The 26,806-nt window shown below is 37.5% G+C and overlaps 1 protein-coding gene across 2 annotated transcripts in view; it reads left to right on the forward strand.

The window, feature by feature from the left end:
- The window catches only part of LOC133622752 (histone deacetylase 7-like), a 156,208-nt gene that overhangs the window by 67,017 nt on the left and 62,385 nt on the right, over positions 1 to 26,806 (forward strand). The window contains exons 4-10 of one of the 2 annotated variants that reach the window (XM_061985686.2): positions 730 to 832; positions 909 to 976; positions 4,600 to 4,713; positions 11,832 to 11,923; positions 16,395 to 16,493; positions 22,226 to 22,379; positions 24,607 to 24,824. In XM_061985686.2, the coding sequence (XP_061841670.2) occupies positions 730 to 832; positions 909 to 976; positions 4,600 to 4,713; positions 11,832 to 11,923; positions 16,395 to 16,493; positions 22,226 to 22,379; positions 24,607 to 24,824 (848 nt within the window). The remainder of the gene's footprint in view (positions 1 to 729; positions 833 to 908; positions 977 to 4,599; positions 4,714 to 11,831; positions 11,924 to 16,394; positions 16,494 to 22,225; positions 22,380 to 24,606; positions 24,825 to 26,806) is intronic. The other variant, XM_061985687.2, reaches the window with a different exon arrangement.

The raw sequence follows: 26,806 nt of genomic DNA on the forward strand, positions 1-26,806 counted from the left end.
GTACTTAAGCCACATTCTTTTTTTTTTTTAGTACTGAACTCTTAACCCTCATTTATAAACAATAACATGCTTATTATACAAACAGTATTTGTACACCTTTAACACAGATTTTTATACTGTCTTCAGAGATTCAGTTTTTTTGGTGGTACTCGAAACCTTTCTGGGTACTTGCGAAAGGGTGTTCAGCATGGTTAGAAAAATAGTGACAGAGAATAGAACAAGGATGGACAATTCAACCCTTTACTCAACAATGAGTAGATGAGTGTTATGTGTGTGTATATGTGTAAATAAATGAACACTGAAATTCAAGTATTTATTTTATTTATTTATATATATATATATATATATATATATATATATATATATATATATATATATATATATATATATATATATATATATATATATAGCTAGAATTCACTGGAAGTCAAGTATTTCTTATATATATATATATATATATATATATATATATATATATATATATATATATATATATATATATATATATATATATATATATAAAATACTTGACTTGGTGAATTCTAGCTGTAAATATACTCCTCCCCTCTTAGCCACGCCCCCAACCACGCCCCCGCCCAACCCCAACCACGGGGGTGGCACTTTCCATCGTTTTCAGCAGACTGCATTGCAAAATGATGACCCCCCCTCTATCCTCCCTATGAATCCCTCCGTACATGCTGTTGCAGTGACACTGATGGTGATTGACAGGTGCCGTTTCCAGTCCCCTGGTCCGGCAGAAACTGCGGGAGCACATAATCATGAAGAAGCAGCCCGCTCACCACAAACACAGCAGTCCTACGCCCGGACACACGTGAGTTGGAGAGTCCCTCTCATTATTTCAAATCGTCAGGGAACACTTCAGCACCCGTTTTGTTGTCATGACCAAGGCACCCGCTTGTAGAGACGCCTCAGTCATCACCCGCCGACACCCAGCGGAAGGAACTGCGGAGAACAGGTGAGATATTCTTCCTCTGGGTCCTACTTTGTCAGTATATGTGTGTGTGTGTGTGTGTGTGTGTGTGTGTGTGTGTGTGTGTGTGTGTGTGTGTGTGTGTGTGTGTGTGTGTGTGTGTGTGTGTGTGTTTTAGCTACTTCTAAATCACTAATCCTCGTCTCCATGGCGACAAATAAAGTAAGTTTCTTACAAGTAATATTATCACTGGAGGATGAGGAATAGCTAAACATGCTTCACTACACACCGGAGAAGGACACACTAGCTCACCGGTAACAGCAAGCTAGCGCTCCTGAATGTAAACAAATGCCATGGGTGGATCTACACAGACATCGGCTGTAATGATACCAAGTACAATAGCGTATCTAGTTGATACTACTAAGATTACATCGATATTTTTTATCATCACAAAAATTGTTTTCCTTTTTTAAAAAAAAATCATATTTTGTTTATAAACGCAGTAAATACGTCCCCCTGACCAATGTATGATCCTACTTGGTATCGCATCGATACCTAAATGTGTGGTATCAACCAAAACTAATGTAAAGTATCAAAGAAGAGAAGAATAAGTGATTATTACATTTTAACAGAAGTGTAGATAGAACATGTTAAAAGAGAAAATAAGCAGATATTAACAGTAAATGAACAAGTGGATTCATAATAATTTTTTACGGTTTGTCCCTCATAATGTAGACAAAATAATAGGTAGATTAATGACACAATATGTTACTGCATACGTCAGCAGACTAATTAGGAGTCTTTGTTTGTTTACTTACTACTAAAAGACAAGTTGTCTAGTATATTCACCATTTTATTTAAGAACTAAATTACAATAATAAACATATGTTTCATGTACCCTAACATTTTCTGTGAAAATAAAGCCAATAATGACATGTTTTTAGGTCCCCTTTATTTGGAAAAGTATCGAAAAGTATCAAAATACATTTTGGTATTGGTACCAAAATATTGGTATGGGGACAACGCTAGTCTGGAGTAATACAAACAACAGATTTAAACAGTTGACTGAGGTATGAGTAAAATGAGCACCTAACAGGTTTCTCTCAGCGTGTCACTAACAGGAAGGAGTGTTTTTTTCTGCTTACACATCTCTGTCAGCACACTTAGAATTCTGAACTCAAACCTGAACACCCTCCCTCCATGCTTTAGGATTCTGATCAGACAAAGTACCTACTATGCTGTTGATCAGGATTCCTACGCATGCTTAGGCCATACTTGCCAACCTTGAGACCTCCGATTTCGGGAGGTGGGGGTGGGGGGTGGGGGGCGTGGTCGGGGTGGGGCGGGGGCGTGGTTGGGGGCGCGGCTAAGAGGGGAGGAGTATATTTACAGCTAGAATTCACCAAGTCAAGTATTTCATATATATATATATGTATATATATATATATATATATATATATATATATATATATATATATATATAATAAAATAAATATATATATAGCTAGAATTCACTGAAAGTCAAGTATTTCTTATATATATATATATATATATATATATATATATATATATATATATATATATATATATAAGAAATACTTGACTTTCAGTGAATTCTAGCTATATATATATATTTATTTTATTATATATATATATATATATATATACTTATATATATATATATATATATATATATATATATATATATAAATAAAAGAAATACTTGAATTTCAGTGTTCATTTATTTACACAAATACACACACATAACACTCATCTACTCATTGTTGAGTTAAGGGTTGAATTGTCCATCCTTGTTCTATTCTCTGTCACTATTTTTCTAACCATGCTGAACACCCTTTCGCAGGTACCCAGAAAGGTTTCGAGTACCACCAAAAAAACTGAATCTCTGAAGACAGTATAAAAATCTGTGTTAAAGGTGTACAAATACTGTTTGTATAATAAGCATGTTATTGTTTACAAATGAGGGTTAAGAGTTCAGTACTAAAAAAAAAAAAAAAAGAATGTGGCTTATGTACAGTTTTTTAATTGAGCTGCTGCATTTTTTGGTTGGGTTGTTAATTTATTTTGAGTAACTTCTACATTTCTAAAAGGGGAGGAATGTAATAGAGTGATCTATGTTTGTCTGTTGCCATCTCCTGGTGAATGTTGGCTATAGCGTACTGGGGTTACTTTTTGGTTGGCCAACGATTTACGGGGTGTTGCGCACCTGACGTCAAGTGTGTGAGTCTGTTCTGAACTCTACAGTAAAGAGACGTACTTCATCACCTCGCCTGTTTATTGCCTCCAACTCAAAATATTACAACAACATTGCTGTTTACGGCAGACGAACTGCTTTACGGTAGAATAAAACATGCTGTTGTTGTGTGTTGTTACCGCGCTGGGAGGACGTTAATGAAACTGCCTAACAATAAACCCACATAAGAAACCAAGAACTCGCCCTCGATCATTCTACAGTTATAAAGCGTTTGGGCAGGCACGCTGTTTATATTGTGGGAAAGCGGACGTGAATACAGGCTGTTGACACGTCACTCAGGTCCGCATGGAGCTGGAGGGGGCGTGGCTTCCAGCTCCGCCTGAATTTCGGGAGATTTTCGGGAGAAAATTTGTCCCGGGAGGTTTTCGGGAGAGGCGCTGAATTTCGGGAGTCTCCCGGAAAATCTGGGAGGGTTGGCAAGTATGGCTTAGGCCATCGACCGTATTTTACGGACTGTAGAGTGCACCCACCCACTTAATTATAGGGAGAAAAAATATTTGTCGGCCGCATATGTATATGTTGCAAAATGACTTGTTTACACAGAAAGATAAATGTTTATTTACATACCTTTAACTATTTCCAAACAGTAGTAAAATGGCTAATCAAACAAAACAGAAGTCATCGTCAGCTAAACAGACTCAATAACTCCACGGTGACGTTTTGGGGAGTTTACTGAGGAGTTTGTAAAACTGAAACAACACAAAAAGAATGCCGCTGTAAGTTAATAATACCAACACAGACACTCGTAAACGTGTTGGCATATTAGCTATCGCTAACGGCGCTAGCGTCATTGGGTTACGATAGGACGTACAAATATGCGTAATAACACTCCCATCACACACGGGACGGTTTATTAAGTAAGAATTGTATTAGTTATTTTGTAAAACTTGCAAACATTGCTTTAAGTGATGAATGAAGAATCCATAAGAGTAGAAACGCCATTGATGGCTAGAAGACAGAACGATACTCCGGTTGGGAAAACACAAACGAACAAAATGGAATGACACTGCAGCACCTGCAGTGAGCAATTAGTCCAAAAGATGGCGCCATAGCACAAACAATAACACACCTCCTCAGCCTTTTTGCTTGGTTTGACATTTTTTATGGCCTCAGCGAAGAGCGAAGAAAAATTCATAAATTAGTCGCACGTCTTATACAGTAAGTGTGTGAGAAAAAAGTAACACCTTATAGTCCGGAATTTACGGTAAATCAATAATTTGTTCTTTTCTAAAAACTTTTTGAAGTTTCGAGTTTAACTTGTGAGCATGCGCTTTCATGGACATGATTTGTATGTCTCTCATTTTGTGGTTTCCCTTTGGAAGACCCCTTCTTGAGACCCCTGCACCTGCTTCCCTGTGTATTGATTTCTGTTTTGTGTTTGTTGTGCACGCAGTCTCTGAGCCAACGTTGAAGTGGAAGTTAAAGAAGCTCATCAGCACCAGGCCAAATCCCCTGCAGAGAAAGATTAGCGCCCCTCCTGCTGTCAAGCACAAGACAGAAACTCAAGGTGACATCATTGAAACTTCTCTTTAAAGATGACTTTTGTTCTATCTGTGAGAATTGATTGATTGAAGTATTTATTTCAAACCTGCACAATACAACAACACACATTTTTTTTTTGGCAGAGACATTTATGCATGGCTTGAAAAGGGGTTGGATGAAGCAATTGCTTATAATATCCCAACCCCTCTCACTCACTCCCTATTTAACATAAACTATATAATACAAGAACAATACTATACAAACAAAAACAAGAAAAACTCCTATACACTAACAATACAATAGTACCACTGTTACTATGGTACAAGACAAGACGAGACAAAACACACACACACACACACACACACACACACACACACACACACACACACACACACACACAGGCCCAAACACTCTCTGACCATACACCTCTCTCCCATCGCTCTGTGCTGAGGGCATCACTCTCTTTCCTCCTCGTACTTCTTCAGTACTTCTTTTTTAAACAGTCTTTTAAATGTAATCATGTTAGAACAGGTTTTTAACTCGTCCCCTAAGTTGTTCCACAGACTGACTCCACGCACTGAAATGCACATTGATTTTAAAGTTGTTCTAAATTTAGGTAAATGTAATTTGTTGTTTCCTCTTAGACTGTAACTATGGTGAGCATCTCTATCCTGGAATAGGTTTTGTATATTGGATGGTAGAGAGTTTTGGGATGCCCTAAACATAATTTGAGCAGTTTTAAAGTTGATTACATCGTACAGTTTAAGTTGCTTTAACTCCATGAATAGTGGATTTGAATGATGTCTGTAGTGAACATTGGACACAATCCTAATGGCCTTTTTCTGTAGAGTGACTAAAGGCTGTAGATGAGATTTATAACAATTTCCCCAGACTTCAACACAATAGTTTAAATATGACATAATGAATGAATGATACAATAACAGCAGAGCATTGGTGTTCAATAAATGACATGATCTCCTCATCATTCCAACACATTTAGCAACTTTTGTCCTTAGGTAACTTATATGAGGCTTCCATGATATATTTTCATCTATTACCACTCCTAAAAATGAATTTTGTTGGACATATGCTATTGGTGTATCATCAATAACAATCCTGATGGGTATTTCACTTTTGCGATTGCTAAAGAGCATGATTTTGGTCTTCTTTAAATTCAGAGACAATTTGTTGGTATTAAACCACGTTTTTAACTTGATCATCTCCTCAGTTACAGAGGCCAGAAGTTGCTTCACGTCGTCACCTGCACATGTAATGGTTGTGTCGTCAGCAAAGAGGATGAACTTCAGCAGTGTTGATACTTTACATATTTCATTAATATACATTATAAATAGTGTGGGTCCTAGTATCGACCCCTGGGGGACTCCACAGGTTATGTTCATGAGTGTAGATTGATGTTGGTCGATCTGAACAGTCTGCTGTCTCTCATTCAAGTAGCTCTTCAGCCATTTCCCTGCCAATCCCCTTATGCCATAGTTTTCCAGTTTATTTACCAAAATCTGGTGGTCAATGGTATCGAAAGCCTTTTGCAGATCAATAAAAATTCCTATAACAAATTTGTTTTTCTCGATACCATTAGTAATGTTCTCTATTAAATCACTTAAAGCTAATGAAGATGACCTATTTTGTCGGAACCCATATTGACAATCATATAATAATTTGTGCTTTCCAATGAAGCCACGAAGTCTATTATCAAATAATTTTTCCAATATTTTTGACAACTGTGGCAGAAGGGAGACGGGCCGGTAATTTGTGAAGTGGTGTTTGTCTCCAGATTTGAAGATGGGGATGACTTTTGAGAGTTTCAATTGTGAAGGAAATTGTCCAAGTTGAAAAGATAAATTGCAGATGTATGTGAATGGTTTGATGATTTCTTCCGCTACGTTCCGGACCGTCCTCATGTCGAGGTCAAAAATGTCACGTGATGTTTTGTTCTTGCTTTTCTGAATAACCTCTAAGACTTCCTTTTCGACAGTCGGAGTAAGGAACATCAAATAAAGATTTTTTTCAATAAGTTCCATGGGCTGTTCATCATTAATTGGGATTTTTTTTGCCAGTTCAGGCCCAATATTAACAAAAAAAACACGTTGAATCCGTCAGCAATCATCTTCTTGTCACTTATGATTTGGTCGTTCTCAACAAAAAACTCTGGATAACAAGGACTGTTTGAACCGTGCCCAATAATTGTATTTAATACCTTCCAAATTCCCTTTATATCATTTTTCTTTTGGATTAATAATTTGGTGGTGTATTCTTTCCTGCTTGCTCTTAATATGCTGGTTAATTTATTTTTATAGGTTTTGTATTTTTGTTCTGTTTCTATGGTTTGATGCTTAAAAAAAGTCCTATATAAATAATTTTTCTTTTTGCAAGCGTTCGCAAGCCCTTTGGTTATCCATGGAGTTTTTGTGGAGTTAGTTATAGTGCATTTTTTGATGGGGCAGTGTGTATCATAAAGTGAGAAAATAATGTAATGAAATAAATTATAAGCTGCATTTATATCTGACGTTTGAAAAACAGAATCCCAGTTTTGTTTCGCTAAATCATTCTTTAGTGCTGTTAATGATCTTTCTGTTGTGGCTCTACGATAATATTCACTATTTACAGGTTTGGATGTTTTGCAGTTAATATTGTACACCATGAACACGGGTAAATGATCACTGACGTCACTCACTAACAAGCCTCCAGTTACAGTCTGATCTACAATGTTACAAAATATGTTGTCAATAAGTGTGGTGCTGTGTGTTGTGATTCTTGTGGGTCGTGTGATCAGTGGGAATAAGCCCATGGAGAACATGGTGTCAATAAATTCTGCTGTGTGTTTGTGTTTATTAGGATTTAAAAGGTTGATATTAAAGTCACCACATACTATATATCAAATCATTTTTCCATCCATTCATTAAATATTTTCAAGTCGGATCCTGGTGTCCTATAAACGCAGCTTACAATAATGTGTTTCCTATTTGAAAATGATAATTCCACAGTGACGCATTCGAAGAGTTCCTCAACAGCTAAACACATATCATTTACAATACTACAGCTGATATTTTTGTCCACATACAGAGCCACACCTCCTCCTCTCTTATTTTTACGGTTGGTGCAAAACATTTCATACCCATTTAATTCAAACTCATTACTTGTATTCTCATTCATCCATGTCTCTGAAATACCTATAATATTAAATGGAGATTTGAATTGATTCAAATAGTCCTGGATATCATCAAAATGAGAGTATAGACTCCTGCTATTAAAATGTACTAAAGATATGTTATTATCTTGCATAAATGTTTTATCAAATGTGACGTCAGTATAATATAAACAATCATTGTTGGTGTTTTGAGGAGCATTTCTATCTGGGTCCATTTTGCTCATAAATCTTTGTGATTTGTAGTTGATGTGGTCTGAGAAACTGATCGATTCCAAATTGTGGGAGTTTATCAAATCTTCATTCTCCTCTATTTCAGAGGAGAATTCACTATCAGAACTATCCATATAGAGTTATTTCAGAAACATGAAAGGAAGAAGAGGGTGTGTGATCATGGTCAGATAAATCATTCCTCTGTTCATGAAACATGAACAAGAGAAGAGGGCATATGGTCAAGGACTGTGGGCCACAGACACACAACACAAACATGCACACAACTGGACCATTCAAGCAAACACATAAACAATCTCTCATCCACACACACACAAACATACACTCGTACACTGCAGGCAATAAAATAAACATGAAAAAACACAACAAAACAAAAACAAAAAGAATAGACCAGTCCTTGTCCTACTTTTTCCACCAAGGACCACTTCAGAAAACACTTGGCTCTCCAAGATCACCAAAAATTTAAATACAGTAGCGTAGTAGGCTTAAGTATTCATTAAAAACAAGGCAGATGTTTTATCTAAGAAGTATATTTAATATTTTGGGCCACTGTAACATTACGCACGGTTTGAACAGTAACACTGTGTTTGAATATTTGATTGAGTCAGTACATATATTTGTGTATATATATATATATATATATATATATATATATATATATATATATATATATATATATATATATATATATATATATATATAAACATATATACACACATATAGACTCACACATATATATATAGACACATATAGACACACACATATAGACACACAAATACATATACATAAATACATATATATATATATATATATATATATATATATATATATATATATATATATGCTAGGTCAGGAAAAAACACAAGGGCAGTTTCCCCTGCTCTTCAGGGGATTTTACATAGGAAGAGCAAAGAAACCTGCGAAACAGGCTCGTAGGGATGAAATAGCCTCTGTGTTTTTTTCTGACCTAACGTGTATTACGCTCTACCCCGGTATTGAGCACTGTATAACGGTTAAACTACATATATATGTATATACAAATATAAGTTAGGTCAGGAAAAAACACAAAGACAGTTTTCCCTGCTCTTCAGGGGATTTTACATATATATATATATATATATATATATATATATATATATATATATATATATATATATATATATATATATATACAGTATGTATACACATACAGTATGTATATATATATATTTTTTTGTTTTTGTTTTAATATATATACATACATACAGTATGTATATATATATACATATATATTTATATATATATATATACATGCATACAGTATGTATATATATAGATATATACATATATGTATATATATATATAGATATATATTGAATTTTGTTTCCTGCGCCATGACTAGGGAAGGTTGTTTGGATTAGGTCACAGAAATAAATGCAGTGCACGTGTTTTCAAGTAAGCGCCCATAAACTGAATTACTAATGTTGTCCACAAGATGGCAACAAGCTGACACCTATCAAACTGCCAGATATTTCAATTTAATATGAACATTTCCTGATTGTTATTCCATCTTTTGCCGTCTTGCGGGCCAAATAAAAGACTTTATAAATAAAAGTAAAATACAAATAAGGCAACAAGAGAAGTGTCCAACACTTCTCTTTTCTAAAGTAAATGTGTACAGTATAAATAGATCATCTACATAAGAGGTGTCCAAACATTTTCTAGCGAGGGCCACATCGAGAAAAATTGAAGGATGCGAGGGCCAATTTTATACATTTTGTATATGAAAAATACTCAAACCAAAACAACATAGGTGAACATATGCTAACATTTGAAAAACATTTCTACATCTTAGCTTTGTGTTATAGATAAAAAAGCAATAAAATCATTCATGATTATTTTAATAATGATTTTATTTGCATTTATGTTAACTGTACTCTAAAGTAAGCTTGTATTTACTAATATTGCTATTATACCGTCAACTGAAACGCTTTTGAAGGCTTTAAGTACACTCAAAAACATATCACGTCTCACAAAAAATGTGTACACTTTTTCATCATCACAGGACACACGGAAATCATCAATGACCTCATGCAGTAAGACGCTTAGGTTGTCGGCCATTTTGGTTTTCGGGTCCCATTTTGGGGGGATTTGGTCCCGTTGAATTGTCATAGTTTTTTGTTCTAATTTGGGACCTGTTTAGTTTGTCTATAGAATGTGTCGCGGGCCAATAAAAATCACGCTGCGGGCCACAAATGGCCCCCGGGCCGCACTTTGGACACCCCTGATCTACATCAGCTGTATGATTTGTCTGAGTGACTTGACAGGACTGATTGGATATAAAAAATATGTTTTTTTTAATTGAGTAACAATAGTTAAGAATCAGGATTCATTCAAAAATAAATGTTATTTCCCCCCCAAGTGCATTGTTTTTTTATGAATAGGTTGTTGTTGTGTTTATTACCCTATTTTCCCGACTATAATCCGCTACTATTTTTCAACGCTTTGCCCCCTGCGGCTTATGTTCTAGACCAAAAATCACTTCATATTGTCTACTGCTCACTAGTGTTACATATCTGAGTTATTGTGCAGAAATATGGGGAAATAACTACAAAAGTACACTTCATTTACTAACTGTTACAAAACAAGATCAGTTATAATAATACATAATGTTGGATATAGAGAACATACAAACACTTTATTTATTGAATTAAAAAAAATTCCACAACATAGTGAATTTGCAAACAGATAAAACTATACACAAAGCAAACTATAATCTGCTACCCAAGAATATTCAACAATTTTCTCAAAAAAAGAGGAGAAATATAATCTTAGAGAAAAATTTAATTTAAAACATTTGTACGCACAAACAACACTTAAGACCTTCAGTATATCAGTATGTGGAATTAAATGATGGAATGGATTAAGCAAAGAAATCAAACAATGTACTGATATGATCCACTTCAAGAAACTCTTCAAACTTAAAGTGTTTACAAAGTACAAAGAAGAAGTACCACGATAAATATTCTGAATGTCTTTCATTCATCCATTCATTTTCTACAACATCTTACTCATCTCACCATATGAAATATAACTTACTTCACCAACTATTATCTATTCATTTTTATTGTTATTATTTATGGAGTGAATAAATTGAGAACAGGAAGTGAACAAAAGTTTTAGCAACTGTTATGTAAAAGAAAAGAGGTAGGATTGAATAAGCTCTGCTTCTTCCTACTCCTTTTCGAACATGTTGAAAATCATGTTGTATGCATGCATGTGTGACGTATCATTTTCTATGCACGCATGTTCAACTCAACGTATGTAATGGTGCGGCTAACTTATGAAATGTTCTTAATTTGTTGTATTCAAAAAATAATTTTCCTGTTACACCGACACTACGCACAGCAGATATGGTCATCTACAACAATATCAACAGTATGATTTGCCTGAGTGGCTAGACGGGACAGATTATTAAAAAAATTATAATAATAATTTTTATTTATAATAATAATAATGTATTTTTAAATTTTTTTTAGAAATCCATTAAGAATCATTACAAAAAAAATAGTGACTCATTTAAAAATCCATTGTTTTTGACACTCCTATTAGCCACCTCCTGCTAGCCTTTATTTACGTTTTAAAATGCGTAAAAAAAAATGATTATTAAAAAAAAAAAAAAAGGGTCAGTTTCTTAATTACATTTGTTCTGTTGATCTTTGCTATTGTCCCACAGAAACTGAGCTGATGTCTGCTTTGTGTCTTTCTAGAATCTTCTCCCAGCAGCACTCCAGCGTCGGACTGGAGCTCTCCCAACGACAGCCTGCAGTCAGACGATGGAGTCCTGTCCCTGGCTCATGAGGTATTTACTTATTCCATCATCTGTAGGAATTATGTCGGTATTGTCAGGTGGAATTAAATGAAGTAAATCCAGCTCACATAGTTGAATATATTTATTCTCAGGGTGCCTTTATGGTTCTTATATGTCAGTCATTTTCTTTAATACACCTCCAATAACAACAACAGTGTTTATGTTTGATACAGAGCAGACCATAAAGGAAGTTCTTGAAACACCACATTATTCACATTGGCTTTGCAGTAGATTGAGGACAGGCTACACATGACTTGTATTACGGACAGAGGTGGGTAGAGTAGCCAGAAATTGTACTCAAGAAAGAGTACTGTTACTTTAGAGATTTATTACTCAAGTAAAAGTAAGGAGTAGTCACCCAAATATTTACTTGAGTAAAAGTAAAAAGTATGTTGTGAAAAAACTACTCAAGTACTGAGTAACTGATGAGTAACATATACACACACACACACACATATATATATATATATATATATATATATATATATATATATATATATATATATATATATATATATATATATATATATATATATATATATATATATATATATACATACACACACACACACACACACACACACACACATATATATATACACATATATATATATACATACATTGATATATACAGTATATAATTTATATTTATTTATTTTGCCGTTTTTGTTTACATGTTAAAGGTGTTTTAATGAATATACATGCATGTTTAACACATATAGATTCCTTTATTTCATGAAAACAAGAATATAAGTTGGTGTATTACCTGATTCTGATGACTTGCATTGATTGTAATCAGACAGTAGTGATGGTAACGTCCACGTTTTCAAATGGAGGAGAAAAAAAGTTCCTCCTTTCTGTCTAATACCACATGAAAGTGGTTGGTTTTTGGCTTCTTATTCGTCCAGCTTCCATATTCGTTTTTATACACTTTACAAGAAATACATTGGCGGCAAACCCCGTAGCTTGCTAGCTTGCTAGCTTGTTTGCGCTGGCTTTCGGAGACTCTTATTTTGAAAGCGCAGGCACGATGGAGCGGCACTTTTATTGTGAAGACAGGAACTGTGCAGTCAGTCTTTAGGCTTTTGACGGGATGTACGGTTGAAACAAAAAAGGGTATTTTTTCCTTCACACTTTTGATTGATTGATTGGAACTTTTATTAGTAGATTGCAGAGGTGGGACCAAGTCATTGTTTTGCAAGTCACAAGTAAGTCTCAAGTCTTTGCCCTCAAGTCCGAGTCAAGTCCCGAGTCAAGACAGGCAAGCCCCCAGTCAAGTCCAAAGTCAAGACTGGAAAGTCTCAAGTCAAGTCCTAAGTCCTGCATTTTGAGTTTCGAGTCCTTCACAAGTCCTTTTAACCACAGACTAATATATTAACACAGATTGTGTATGCTTTTCAAACGCTGTATTTATTTATTAAAACAAGTGCATTTTAAATTGCAGGAAAGAAAATTGTGCTGACATTGCACTTTATAATAGCACTATTAACCAGTCATTTTAAACATTAACTCATTCCTTTACAGAACAAACACATTGAAAAATAAAGTGCAAATGTACTTATTTGTACAAAAGTGTTAACATTGAAAAAACATGACATATACGTGAACATAACAAAAAAGTTGTACTTTTTATATGTCAGGGCCCTATGCTGCATTGCATTTGCAAAAGACCAAATTAGCCAAGAGTCTGTCAGTCATTTGTGCACGATGGGGGCGTAGTATGATGCCACCATGGCTGAAAACTCGCTCCACTGGAGCACTGGAGGCAGGCACTGCCAAGACTCTCATGGCCACTCGGAACAGTGAAGGAAGAGTCTTCATGTTCAATGCCCAGAACAAAAGGGGGGAGAGAGTTGTTTTGGGTTGGTGCACTACTTGTAAGTGTATCTTGTGTTTTTTATGTTGATTTAATTAAAAAAAGAAAAGAAAAAAAATATATTTCTTGTGCGGCCCGATACCAATCGATCCACGGACCAGTACCGGGCCGCGGCCCGGTGGTTGGGGACCACTGAGGTAAACAACCAACAGTATGTCAGAAAGCTAGCTAAAACGGTACACATATTCATAATATAGTATACCGTATTTTCCGCACCATAAGCCGCCCTGGGTTATAAGCCGCGCCTTCAATGAACGGCATATTTCAAAACTTTGTCCACCTATAAGCCGCCCCGTGTTATAAGCCGCATCTAACTGCGCTAAAGGGAATGTCAAAAAAACAGTCAGATAGGTCAGTCAAACTTTAATAATATATTAAAAACCAGCGTTCTAACAACTCTGTTCACTCCCAAAATGTACGGTAATGTGCAAATGTGCAATCAATAAGCATCAATAACTTAATGTTGCTCGAACGTTAATGTCACAACACACAAAATAAACATAACGCTCACTTTCTGAAGTTATTCTTCATTCATAAATCCCTCGAATTCTTCTCCTTCGGTGTCCGAATTAAAAAGTTGGGCGAATACGGGATCCAAAATGGCCGGCTCCGTCTCGTCGCAGTTCTGTGAATCCTGCCTTCCGGAAAGCTCGGACCACAGTTGTGACCGAAATATCCGCCCAGGCATTTACGATCCACTGGCAGATGTTGGCGTATGTCGTCCGGCGCTGTCTCCCTGTCTTAGTGAAGGTGTGTTCGCCTTTGGTCATCCATTGTTCCCACGCCGTTCGCAGTCGTGCTTTAAATGCCCCGTTGACACCAATATCGAGCGGTTGGAGTTCTTTGGTTAAATATTGCCTTAAGTTTAAATTCTGCGTTATACGCGTGTCGCTTAGTAGGAGCCATTTTGTGGTCTTTACAGATGTAAACACACAAATAAAATGAAACGCAATATCCGGGGGCTTCTTCTTCTATGGGGGCGGGTGGTTGCTTACAGTAGAAGAAGAAGCGCTTCCTCTTCTATGGGGGCGGGTGCTTACCTTGGCGGTTGCTTACCATAGAAGATTAAGCGCTTCCTCTTCTACGGGGAAAAAAGATGGCGGCTGTTTACCGTAGTTGCGAGACCGAAACTTTATGAAAATAAATATTTATATGAATCCATATATAAGGCGCACCGGGTTATAAGCCGCACTGTCAGCTTTTGTGAAAATGTGTGGTTTTTAGGTGCGGCTTATAGTGCGGAAAATACGGTACATTTTAACTGACCTTTATTTTACTATTTTTGTCTTTTTTTAGGTGGCTAAAATACGCGGTGCTGCTGACCGCCGTCTAACGTTACGTGTGATATATTGACTAACGTAACCCTGCTTAAAAAAAATCACTGAACAAAAAGTATGAATAAGGTAGTGAACTGCAACAGATTCCCGTGTTTGCAATAACGTTATAACATTAGCAGTGAGTTTACAGCCTCACTGATTTAACTACACAGCAAATAAAAGTCACGTTACTTAGCCAATAAACGTTATCTTACATTCAAAACTTACCGTTCTTTGTGCAACTTCAAATGCCGGACGAAGTTGGAAGTTGTTGCCTCTCCATCAGTAATTTTTGAACCGCATGTGTTTCATACTGCAAACCGTTTTGTGTTGACCACCTCGTAATTTTTATACCCAAACAAAATTATTTTAGGTATCATTTTTTGTTCACTGGCGTGTGGTTTGGACATGTCTTCTTCGTTGGTTGTCCTGCAATTTGATTGGATGAATGCTGTGTGATGAAAACAAAGTAGATCTAATTTGATTGGCTGTTGTACTGAGACCACACCAGCTGACACACGCAACGCTGATAGACAAGTACACAATGAAAAATACGGAGCGCTCCCGAATAACTTTTTCATCTTTGGGTTTTGGGGAAAGTAGCAAGTCATGTCAAGTCATGTCAATTCAAAAGGCTCAAGTCCAAGTGAAGTCACAAGTCATTGATGTTAAAGTCTAAGTCGAGTTGCAAGTCTTTTTACATTTTGTCAAGTCGAGTCTAAAGTCATCAAATTCATGACTCGAGTCTGACTCGAGTCCAAGTCATGTGACTCGAGTCCACACCTCTGGTAGATTGCACAGTACAGTACATATTCCGTACAATTGACCACTAAATGGTAACACCCCAATAAGTTTTTCAACTTGTTTAAGTCAGGTCATGTGACCACCTGGCTCTGTTTGATTGGTCCAACGTCACCGGTGACTGCATCTGATTGGTGGAACGGAGTGAACGTCACCAGTGACTGTATTTGTTGAAACACTATGGAGGTCTGTCTGACAAACCAAAACAAACAAAGCGTGCATTAACAGATCGATAAAAATTAGTAGCGAGCTGAATGTAGATAAAAGTAGCGGAGTAAAAGTAGCGTTTCTTCTCTATAAATATACTCAAGTAAAAGTAAAAGTATGTTGCATTAAAACTACTCTTAGAAGTACAATTTATCCCAAAAGTTACTCAAGTAGATGTAACGGAGTAAATGTAGCGCGTTACTACCCACCTCTGATTACGGAAGTCTTTTCATGCTCCAAATAGATGATTATTGTCCCTCAGGAACAGAGACTTCTGCTGAAGGATGGTAGATTGGCCCACTTCACCTTGCCCACCACCCCCACCACCATGCCCAACATCACTGCGGGACTACCTGCACAGGTGTGTAAGTCCTTGGGTCTGACCATAGAACATGTTAAACATAGAAGCGACAGTACCTATTGAGAAGGCTGCCGTGAGGGCAATACACCAAAGTACACATGGTGAGAGCTCAAATGTCAACAATGCAATTTACCTGTATCATCCTTTTTTTCACCGCTTGTACAGGACAGACGAAATAAATACATAAATAAATAAAATATATTTACATATACATATTTTAGAGTTGTACGGTATACTAGTATAGTACCGCGATAATAATGAAAAGTACCCCGCCCTTTTTTTTTTTTACGAGCATGATGGCATGTCGTCGTCACGTGGTGACATTGCTGGTATTACGAGCAGAGGAGCATGTTCTGCAGCCCCCACACACAGAGTACTTACCAGCAGACACATTGTGTAGACAGAAAAGGGAGAATGGACGCATTTTGGTGTAAAAAGTAAAGATAAAGGTGAAGTTATAACACTGAAACACCCTCAGGAAGAGGTGCTTTAAGACATTGCTAGCTAGCTAGCAGCTAACATTCATCCACAGTGTTTTAGCTACTTCTAAATCACTAATCCTGGCCTCCATGGCGACAAATAAGGTAAGTTTCTTACAAGTAGCATTATCACTGCAGGACGAGGAATGGCTAAACATGCTTCACTACACAACGTAGGAGGATACAATAGCTCACTGGCGTCACCGCTAACAAAAGCTAGCGCTCCTGAATGTAAACAAATGCCATGGGTGGATCTACACCTGACATCCACTGTAATGATACCAAATACAAGAGCGTATCTAATCAATACTACTATGATTACATTGATATTTTTTAACGTCACAAAATCTTTTTCCCTTTTTTAAAAAAATGTATATTATGTTTATAAAGTCAGTAAATACGTCCCTGGACACATGAGGACTTTGAATATGACCAATGTATGATCCTGTAACTACTTGGTATCAGATAAATACCTAAATGTGTGGTATCCTCCAAAACCAATGAAAAGTATCAAACAACGGTCTGCCAATTTTATTCTGAAGTTGCAATACAGTAGGGGCGGGAAGAACTGTAAGGGGAAGCACAAAAGAGGAAGCATTAGATTAGGACACACCATACTGAATAAGACATTTATGGTGGATATCACCGGCGTCACAATGTAAACAAATGCCATGGGCGGATCTACACCTGACATCCACTGTAATGAAGTACAGGAGTGTATCTAGTCGATACTACTATGATTATATCGATATTTTTTATAATCACAAATTAGTTTTTATCTTAAAATGTATATTATGTTTATAAACTCAGGAAATACGTCCCTGGACACATGAGGACTTTCAATATGACCAATGTATGATCCTGTAACTACTTGGTATCAGATCGATACCTAAATGTGTGGTATCATCCAAAACTAATGTCAAGTATCAAAGAGAAGAATAAGTGATTATTACATTTTAACAGAAGTTAAAACTGAAAATAAGCAAATATTAACAATAAATGAACAAGTAGATTAATAATAATTTTTTACAGTTTGTCCCTCATAATGTAGACAAAATAAAAGGTAGATAAATGACACAATATGTTACTGCATACGTCAGCAGACTAATTAGGAGTCTTTGTTTGTTTACTTACTACTAAAAGACAAGTCTAGTATGTTCACTATTTTATTTAAGGACTAAATTACAATAAACATATGTTTCATGTACCCCAAGATTTTTTGTTCAAATAATGACAATAATAAAAAATGTTGTGGTCCCCTTTATTTAGAAAAGTATCAAAGTACATTTTGGTACCGGTACCAAAATATTGGTATCGGGACAACCCTTATATATATATATATATATATATATATATATATACAAACCCTGTTTCCATATGAGTTGGGAAATTGTGTTAGATGTAAATATAAACGGAATACAATGATTTTGCAAATTATTTTTTACCCATATTCAGTTGAATATGCTACAAAGACAACATATTTGATGTTCAAACTGATAAACATTTTTTTTTTGCAAATAATCATTAACTTTAGAATTTGATGCCAGCAACACGTGACAAAGAAGTTGGAGAGGTGGCAAAAAATACTGATAAAGTTGAGGAATGCTCATCAAACACTTATTTGGAACATCCCACAGGTGAACAGGCAAATTGGGAACAGGTGGGTGCCATGATTGGGTATAAAAGTAGATTCCATGAAATGCTCAGTCATTCACAAACAAGGATGGGGCGAGGGTCACCACTTTGTCAACAAATGCATGAGCAAATTGTTGAACAGTTTAAGAAAAATCTTTCTCAACCAGCTATTGCAAGGAATTTAGGGATTTCACCATATACGGTCTGTAATATCATCAAAGGGTTCAGGGAATCTGGAGAAATCACTGCAGGTAAGCAGCTAAGCCCGTGACCTTCCATCCCTCAGGCTGTACTGCATCAACAAGCAACATCAGTGTGTAAAGGATATCACCACATGGGCTCAGGAACACTTCAGAAACCCACTGTCAGTAAATACAGTTGGTCGCTACATCTGTAAGAGCAAGTTAAAACTCTCCTATGCAAGGCGAAAACCGTTTATCAACAACACCCAGAAACGCCGTCGGCTTCGCTGGGCCTGAGCTCATCCAAGATGGAGTGATACAAAGTGGAAAAGTGTTCTGTGGTCTGACGAGTCCACATTTCAAATTGTTTTTGGAAACTGTGGACGTCGTGTCCTCCGGACCAAAGAGGAAAAGAACCATCCGGATTGTTATAGGCGCAAAGTGTAAAAGCCAGCATCTGTGATGATATGGGGGTGTATTAGTGCCCAAGACATGGGTAGCTTTCACATCTGTGAAGGCGCCATTATTGCTGAAAGATACATACAGGTTTTGGAGCAACATATGTTGCCATCAAAGCTACGTTACCATGGACGCCCCTGCTTATTTCAGCAAGACAATGCCAAGCCACGTGTCTTCATAGTAAAAGAGTGCGGGTACTAGACTGGCCTGCCTGTAGTCCAGACCTGTCTCCCATTGAAAATGTGTGGCGCATTATGAAGCCTAAAATACCACAACGGAGACCCCCGGACTGTTGAACAACTTAAGCTGTACATCAAGCAAGAATGGGAAATAATTCCACCTGAGAAGCTTAAAAAATGTGTCTCCTCAGTTCCCAAACGTTTACTGCGTGTTGTAAAAAGGAAAGGCCATGTAGCACAGTGGTGAACATGCCCTTTCCCAACTACTTTGGGACGTGTTGCAGGTATGAAATTCTAAGTTAATTTTTATTTGCAAAAAAAAAAAAAAAAGTTTATGAGTTCGAACATCAAATGTCTTGTCTTTGTAGTGCATTCAATTGAATATGGGTTGAAAAGGATTTGCAAATCATTGTATTCCGTTTATATCCACATCTAACACAATTTCCCAACTCATATGGAAACGGGGTTTGTATATATATATATATATATATATATATATATATATATATATATATATATATATATATATATATATATATATATATATATACAGGTAAAAGCCAGTAAATTAGAATATTTTGAAAAACTTGATTTATTTCAGTATTTGCATTCAAAAGGTGTAACTTGTACATTATATTTATTCATTGCACACAGACTGATGCATTCAAATGTTTATTTCATTTAATTTTGATGATTTGAAGTGGCAACAAATGAAAATCCAAAATTCCGTGTGTCACAAAATTAGAATATTACTTAAGGCTAATACAAAAAAGGGATTTTTAGAAATGTTGGCCAACTGAAAAGTATGAAAATGAAAAATATGAGCATGTACAATACTCAATACTTGGTTGGAGCTCCTTTTGCCTCAATTACTGCGTTAATGCGGCGTGGCATGGAGTCGATGAGTTTCTGGCACTGCTCGGGTGTTATGAGAGCCCAGGTTGCTCTGATAGTGGCCTTCAACTCTTCTGCGTTTTTGGGTCTGGCATTCTGCATCTTCCTTTTCACAATACCCCACAGATTTTCTATGGGGCTAAGGTCAGGGGAGTTGGCGGGCCAATTTAGAACAGAAATACCATGGTCCGTAAACCAGGCACAGGTAGATTTTGCGCTGTGTGCAGGCGCCAAGTCCTGTTGGAACTTGAAATCTCCATCTCCATAGAGCAGGTCAGCAGCAGGAAGCATGAAGTGCTCTTAAACTTGCTGGTAGACGGCTGCGTTGACCCTGGATCTCAGGAAACAGAGTGGACCGACACCAGCAGATGACATGGCACATGGGTTGGTTTGGTTTGCATTTCCTTTGGAAATCGAGGTCCCAGAGTCTGGAGGAAGACAGGAGAGGCACAGGATCCATGTTGCCTGAAGTCTAGTGTAAAGTTTCCACCATCAGTGATGGTTTGGGGTGCCATGTCATCTGCTGGTGTCGGTCCACTCTGTTTCCTGAGATCCAGGGTCAACGCAGCCGTCTACCAGCAAGTTTTAGAGCACTTCATGCTTCCTGCTGCTGACCTGCTCTATGGAGATGGAGATTTCAAGTTCCAACAGGACTTGGCGCCTGCACACAGCGCAAAATCTATCCGTGCCTGGTTTACGGACCATGGTATTTCTGTTCTAAATTGGCCCGCCAACTCCCCTGACCTTAGCCCCATAGAAAATCTGTGGGGTATTGTGAAAAGGAAGATGCGGAATGCCAGACCCAAAAACGCAGAAGAGTTGAAGGCCACTATCAGAGCAACCTGGGCTCTCATAACACCTGAGCAGTGCCAGAAACTCATCGACTCCATGCCACGCCGCATTAACGCAGTAATTGAGGCAAAAGGAGCTCCAACCAAGTATTGAGTATTGTACATGCTCATATTTTTCATTTTCATACTTTTCAGTTGGCCAACATTTCTAAAAATCCCTTTTTTGTATTAGCCTTAAGTAATATTCTAATTTTGTGACACACGGAATTTTGGATTTTCATTTGTTGCCACTTCAAATCATCAAAATTAAATGAAATAAACATTTGAATGCATCAGTCTGTGTGCAATGAATAAATATAATGTACAAGTTACACCTTTTGAATGCAATTACTGAAATAAATCAAGTTTTTCAAAATATTCTAATTTACTGGCTTTTACCTGTGTATATATATATATATATATATATATATATATATATATATATATATATATATATATATATATATAATATAATGGATCTATGATTAATATAATTGGACATTAAGAGTTTGTGAAAGTTCAACTCCTATCTTGTTTACTTCCTTAAAGTTTTGTAATCCATCAAAAATGCGCCAAACATAGATAAGTGTAGAGAGAACCTTTTCTCTTGTTCCCATCACGCATTGCAGCGGAATTAAATGGGAGTAATTTTGAATGATGTGTGGTGCTTGGACATGTTTATAACATACGCAAAGTTGAGTGAGCAGGTTGTGTTACGTGTTGACTTTTTGTGTTGCTTTATTTGCGCCATGATTGGGTTATATTAAAAAAATGCTTTGCCCTACACTTTGATGCGCAATTCATGGTCATTTAGCTGCGTTACTCATGATGTCCCAAGACAGAGGTGAAGATGCAGCAATTATACTGTCTTCTAATTTAAAACTCAGACGAAAGTGCCCCGCAGGGACTAGATTTCTTATTCAACTCTGAAATGAACGGCGTAGTTTGGACATCCCTGATCTGAAGTCCACTTCATTCAATAATGGATTCAGGACTCTGCCTGAGAGAAACAGAAATGATGCCATCTCTATTTGATCCATCCTTCATCCTCATGTCTCTATTGTGTTTGCCCAGGCTGACCCACGGCTATCCAGGACTTTGGCGATATCCGCTCTGCCTCAAGTCTACTTACCTCTCCATGGAAGTTTTCCAGCGCAGACTCATGGCCTACAGCCCGTGCTCATTGTGGAGCCTCATACTGGACTGGTTCACTCCCAGTTCATCTCCTGTAAGTCGTGAAGAAATGCAATGGACTCAACCACTCAACACGGACTAAATATCAGATAAAAAGGCGAGATTTTTAGGAGAAAAATACTAAAACCTAGTGAAATGATCTGTGCATGCAGATAGTTAATTCGACCTGATAAGACATCCTAATTTAAAATGTTCATATCTGGACATTAGTAGTATTTTTAAGCTAGAAATAAGTATTTTGTTCCCAGAACAAGCATTATTCAACTTGCAATTCTTAAAGCATCCTCAAAATGTTGCAGAATCTTTAAAGAATTGAATAGTTATTTTCTTAATTTTAACATTTTTAAACGAGAATATATATTTATTCATGCTAAAATAAAGATTATTATGTAAAGTCAATGACTAGAAATACAAAACCCAAAAGCAGTGAAGTTGGTAAATGATAAATAAAAAGAGAATACAATGATTTGCAAATCATTTTCAACTTATACGCAATTGAATAGACTGCAAAGACAAGATATTTCATGTTCACACTGGAAAACATTGTTATTTATTGGCAAACATGTTTCAAAAAAGCTGGCACAAGTGGCAAAAAAGACTGAAAGAGTTGTTGAATGCTCATCAAACACTTATTTGGAACATCCCACAGGTGAACAGGCTAATTGGGAACAGGTGGGTGCCATGATTGGGTATAAAAGCAGCTTCCATGAAATGCTCAGTCGTTTACAAACAAGGATGGGGCGAGGGTCACCACTTTGTCAACAAATGCCTGAGCAAATTGTTTAAGAACAACATTTCTCAACCAGCTATTGCAAGGAATTTAGGGATTTCACCATCTACGCTCTGTAATATCATCTAAAGGTTCAGAGAATCTGGAGAAATCACTGCAGGTAACATTAAATGCCCGTGACCTTCGACCCCTCAGGCAGTACTGCATCAAAAAGCGACCTTAGTGTGTAAAGGATATCACCACATGGGCTCAGGAACACTTTAGAAACCCATTGTCAGTAACTACAGTTGGTCGCTACATCTGTAAGTGCAAGTTAAAACTCTACCATGCAAAGCCAAAGCCATTTATCAACAACACCCAGAAACGCTTTGCTGGGCCCGAGCTCATCTAAGATGGATTGATGCAAAGTGTAAAAGTGCTCTGTGGTCTGACGAGTCCACATTTCAAATTGCTTTTGGAAACTGTGGACATCGTGTCCTCCAGAACAAAGAGGAAAAGAACCATCCGGACTGTTCTAGGGTCAAAGTGTAAAAGCCAGCATCTGTGATGGTATGGGGGTGTATTAGTGCCCAAGACATGGCTAACTCACACATCTGTGAAGGCACCATTAATGCTGAAAGGTACATACAGCTTTTGGAGCAACATACGTTGCCATCCAAGCAACGTTATCATGGACGCATCTGCTTATTTCAGCAAGACAATGCCAAGCCACGTGTTACAACAGAGTGTGGGTACTAGACTGGCCTGCCTGTAGTTCAGACATTGAAAATGTGTGGTACAATATGAAGGCTAAAATATCAGAAGGGAGATTGTCGAACAACTTAAGCTGTACATCAAGCAAGAATGGGAAATAATTCCACTTCAAAAATGTGTCTCCTCAGTTCCAAACCTTTACTGAGTGTTGTTAAAAGGAAAGGCCATGTAACGTGTAAAAATGCCCCTCTGACTACTTTTTTTGCAATTTGTTGCTGCCAATAAATTCTAACTTCTTGATAATTTGCAAAAAAAGAAATAAGTTTCTCAGTGTGAACATTAAATATCTTGTCTTTGCAGTCTATTCAATTGAATATAAGTTGAAAAGGATTTGCAAAGCATTGTATTCTGTTTTTATTTACCATTTACACAATGTGACAACTTCACTGCTTTTGGGGGTTTGTAAGTAAAACGCTCCTATAACTGGTGGAATGTGTAGAAATACAATTTGAAGTCTTGCCAAGTAGCAAAAAGGAGTGAACATGTTTTGTTCTTTTTGCCATTTTATAGTCATTATTTACTAATATGTCACTTTTTGTCATTGACTAATTTGTAGATTAGACAAGATGAGTCATTATTTCTCCTACCTGCCACAGGTACAACAAGTATTAGTTTGCTGTCATTATGTTTGTCGCCTTTGCTTTGTATTACAAACAAAGCTCAATGGCTCCCTCTAGTGGCTGTGTTTAGTCATGCAGCTTCAATAACACAAGTTGTTGTACATTCATGTCACCTTTACGTACATAACTTCCTGCTGTTGTATTTCTCCCCCTCACAGATCAAGGTTTGAGTCCACCTCTGCAGCAGCGACCTCACTTGGCCTCCCCGAAGAGAACCTTTCCCTCCCACAAGCCCTTGGGGCGAACCCGCTCAGAACCTCCTCCCTACAGCACCTCGCACCTTCCTTCGCACGTCGGCCATCTTGTTCACGGCCAGAACCAGCCGTGCCACAAGAGTGGGCCGGATCGCTTCAAGCCAAACTCCCACCTGAGCAAGGTGAGACGGACACAAACACTAGGGGTGTAACCAACCATTTGAGGATGCCGACCAGCAACTAAGACAAGGAGAAGAGCAGAATATAAGCTAGCTATGCTAAGTCAACATAAACAGATTAGTGATCAAGTCGCTACAAGGGAGACATAGGTTCTCAAGCGATGTGTAAATAAAGCCACCAAATGGCTATTGGTGAGTGACTATGATGGCTAATTTTTAATATGTTGTAGAAGGCTGTGTTGTGAGTTGTCCAGTGAAAGGTTGTACAAATCCTTTCCAGGTAAAATACTCATGGACCGCTCACATGTCTCAGAAACATTTTGCAGATTGCGCGCATAGGTGACAGAGCAACACAGTTAGCATTCGTGCTTCACAGTGAGAAGGTCCTTGGGTTCGATTCCCCGGGCTAGGGGTCTTCGTGTGTGCAGTTTACTTGTTCTCCCCGTGACTGCGCTGGTTCCCTCCGGGTACTCCGGCTTCCTCCCACCTCCAAAGACATGCACCTGGGGATAGGTAATCTAATTATTAATTTTTATGATGAATTCCTGGCGACAACAGCTGCCAGTGTTTTACCGTAAATGGTATAGATTTTTTTGTAAAAAGGTGAACAGTAGATCAGTTTTTTTTTATAGTAATTTACCCTTAGGTAAAACAGCTATCAACTGTAAAAATAACGGATTCAACATCAACATACCGGGATGTCCTATACATCCTGACTGTATTTGTTTTACGGTGAATTCCTGGCAACTACAGCTGCCGGTACTTTACCCTAAATTGGGCAGATTTGTTTTTGTATAATAATATAGTGTATAATAATAATAATGGATTAGACTTATATTGCGCTTTTCTACAGACTAGAATACTCAAAGCGCTCTTAGAGAAGTGGGAACCCATCATTCATTCACACCTGGTGGTGGTAAGCTACATTTGTAGCCCCAGCGGCCCCCTCCGACTGGGAGCAATGGTAAGTGTCTTGCCCAAAGAAAGCTGGGGATCGAACCCGGAACCCTCAAATTGCTGGCATGGCCGTACTACCCGCCACCTTACCTATCTGCCGCTCTTTTGTTGTGGCTCGTTGACGTCTGTTGGTCCTGTCCGTCGCGGTCCGAGCGGCCGGTTAGCCTAGCATGCTAGCTCAGAGAAGGATTGGGTGAAAAAGTCGGAAATTCTATTAAGGTCGCCTGATCATAAAAAAATAAGTTTTTCAGAGTATCAACTTGGAGCTCTGCACAATAATGTGAGGAAAAGAAGTCAAAGTTGACTCGGTCGTCCGGCATCTTGGATATTTTCGCATAAGTTTGCTGTCTTTATTTATTTAAAAGGTGCTCAAAACAAATGTAAACAATGATATGTACACTATATTGCCAAAAGTATTTGGCCACACATCCAAATGATGAGAATCAGGTGTCTTAATCACTTGGTGTATCAAATCAAGCACTTAGGCATGGAGACTGTTTCTACAAACATTTGTGAAAGAATGGGCTGCTCTAAGTGATTTCCAGCGTGGAACTGTCATAGGATGCCACTTGTGCAACAAATCCAGTTGTGAAATTTCCTCCCTCCTAAATATTCCAAAGTCAACTCTATAATAAGAATAGTGAAGAGTTTGGGAACAACAGCAACTCAGCCACCAAGTGGTAGGCCATGTAAACTGACAGAGAGTGGTCAGCATAGTGCAAAGACTTTATGCACAGTCAGTTGCTACAGAGCTCCAAACTTCATGTGGCCTTCCAATTAGTCCACGTACAGTACGCAGAGAACTTCATGGAATAGGTTTCCATGTCCGAGTAGCTGCATCTAAGGCATACATCACCAAGTCCAATGCAAAGCGTGGGATGCAGTGGTGTAAAGCACGTCGCCACTGGACTGTAGAGCAGTGGAGACGCCTTCTCTGGAGTGATGAATCGCGCTTTTCCATCTGGCAATCTGATCGACCAGTCTGGGTTTGGAGGTTGCCAGGAGAACGCTACATTTCGGACTGCATT

Source organism: Nerophis lumbriciformis, linkage group LG23 (assembly GCF_033978685.3).
Source record: "Nerophis lumbriciformis linkage group LG23, RoL_Nlum_v2.1, whole genome shotgun sequence".
NCBI classification, from domain to species: Eukaryota; Metazoa; Chordata; class Actinopteri; order Syngnathiformes; family Syngnathidae; genus Nerophis; species Nerophis lumbriciformis.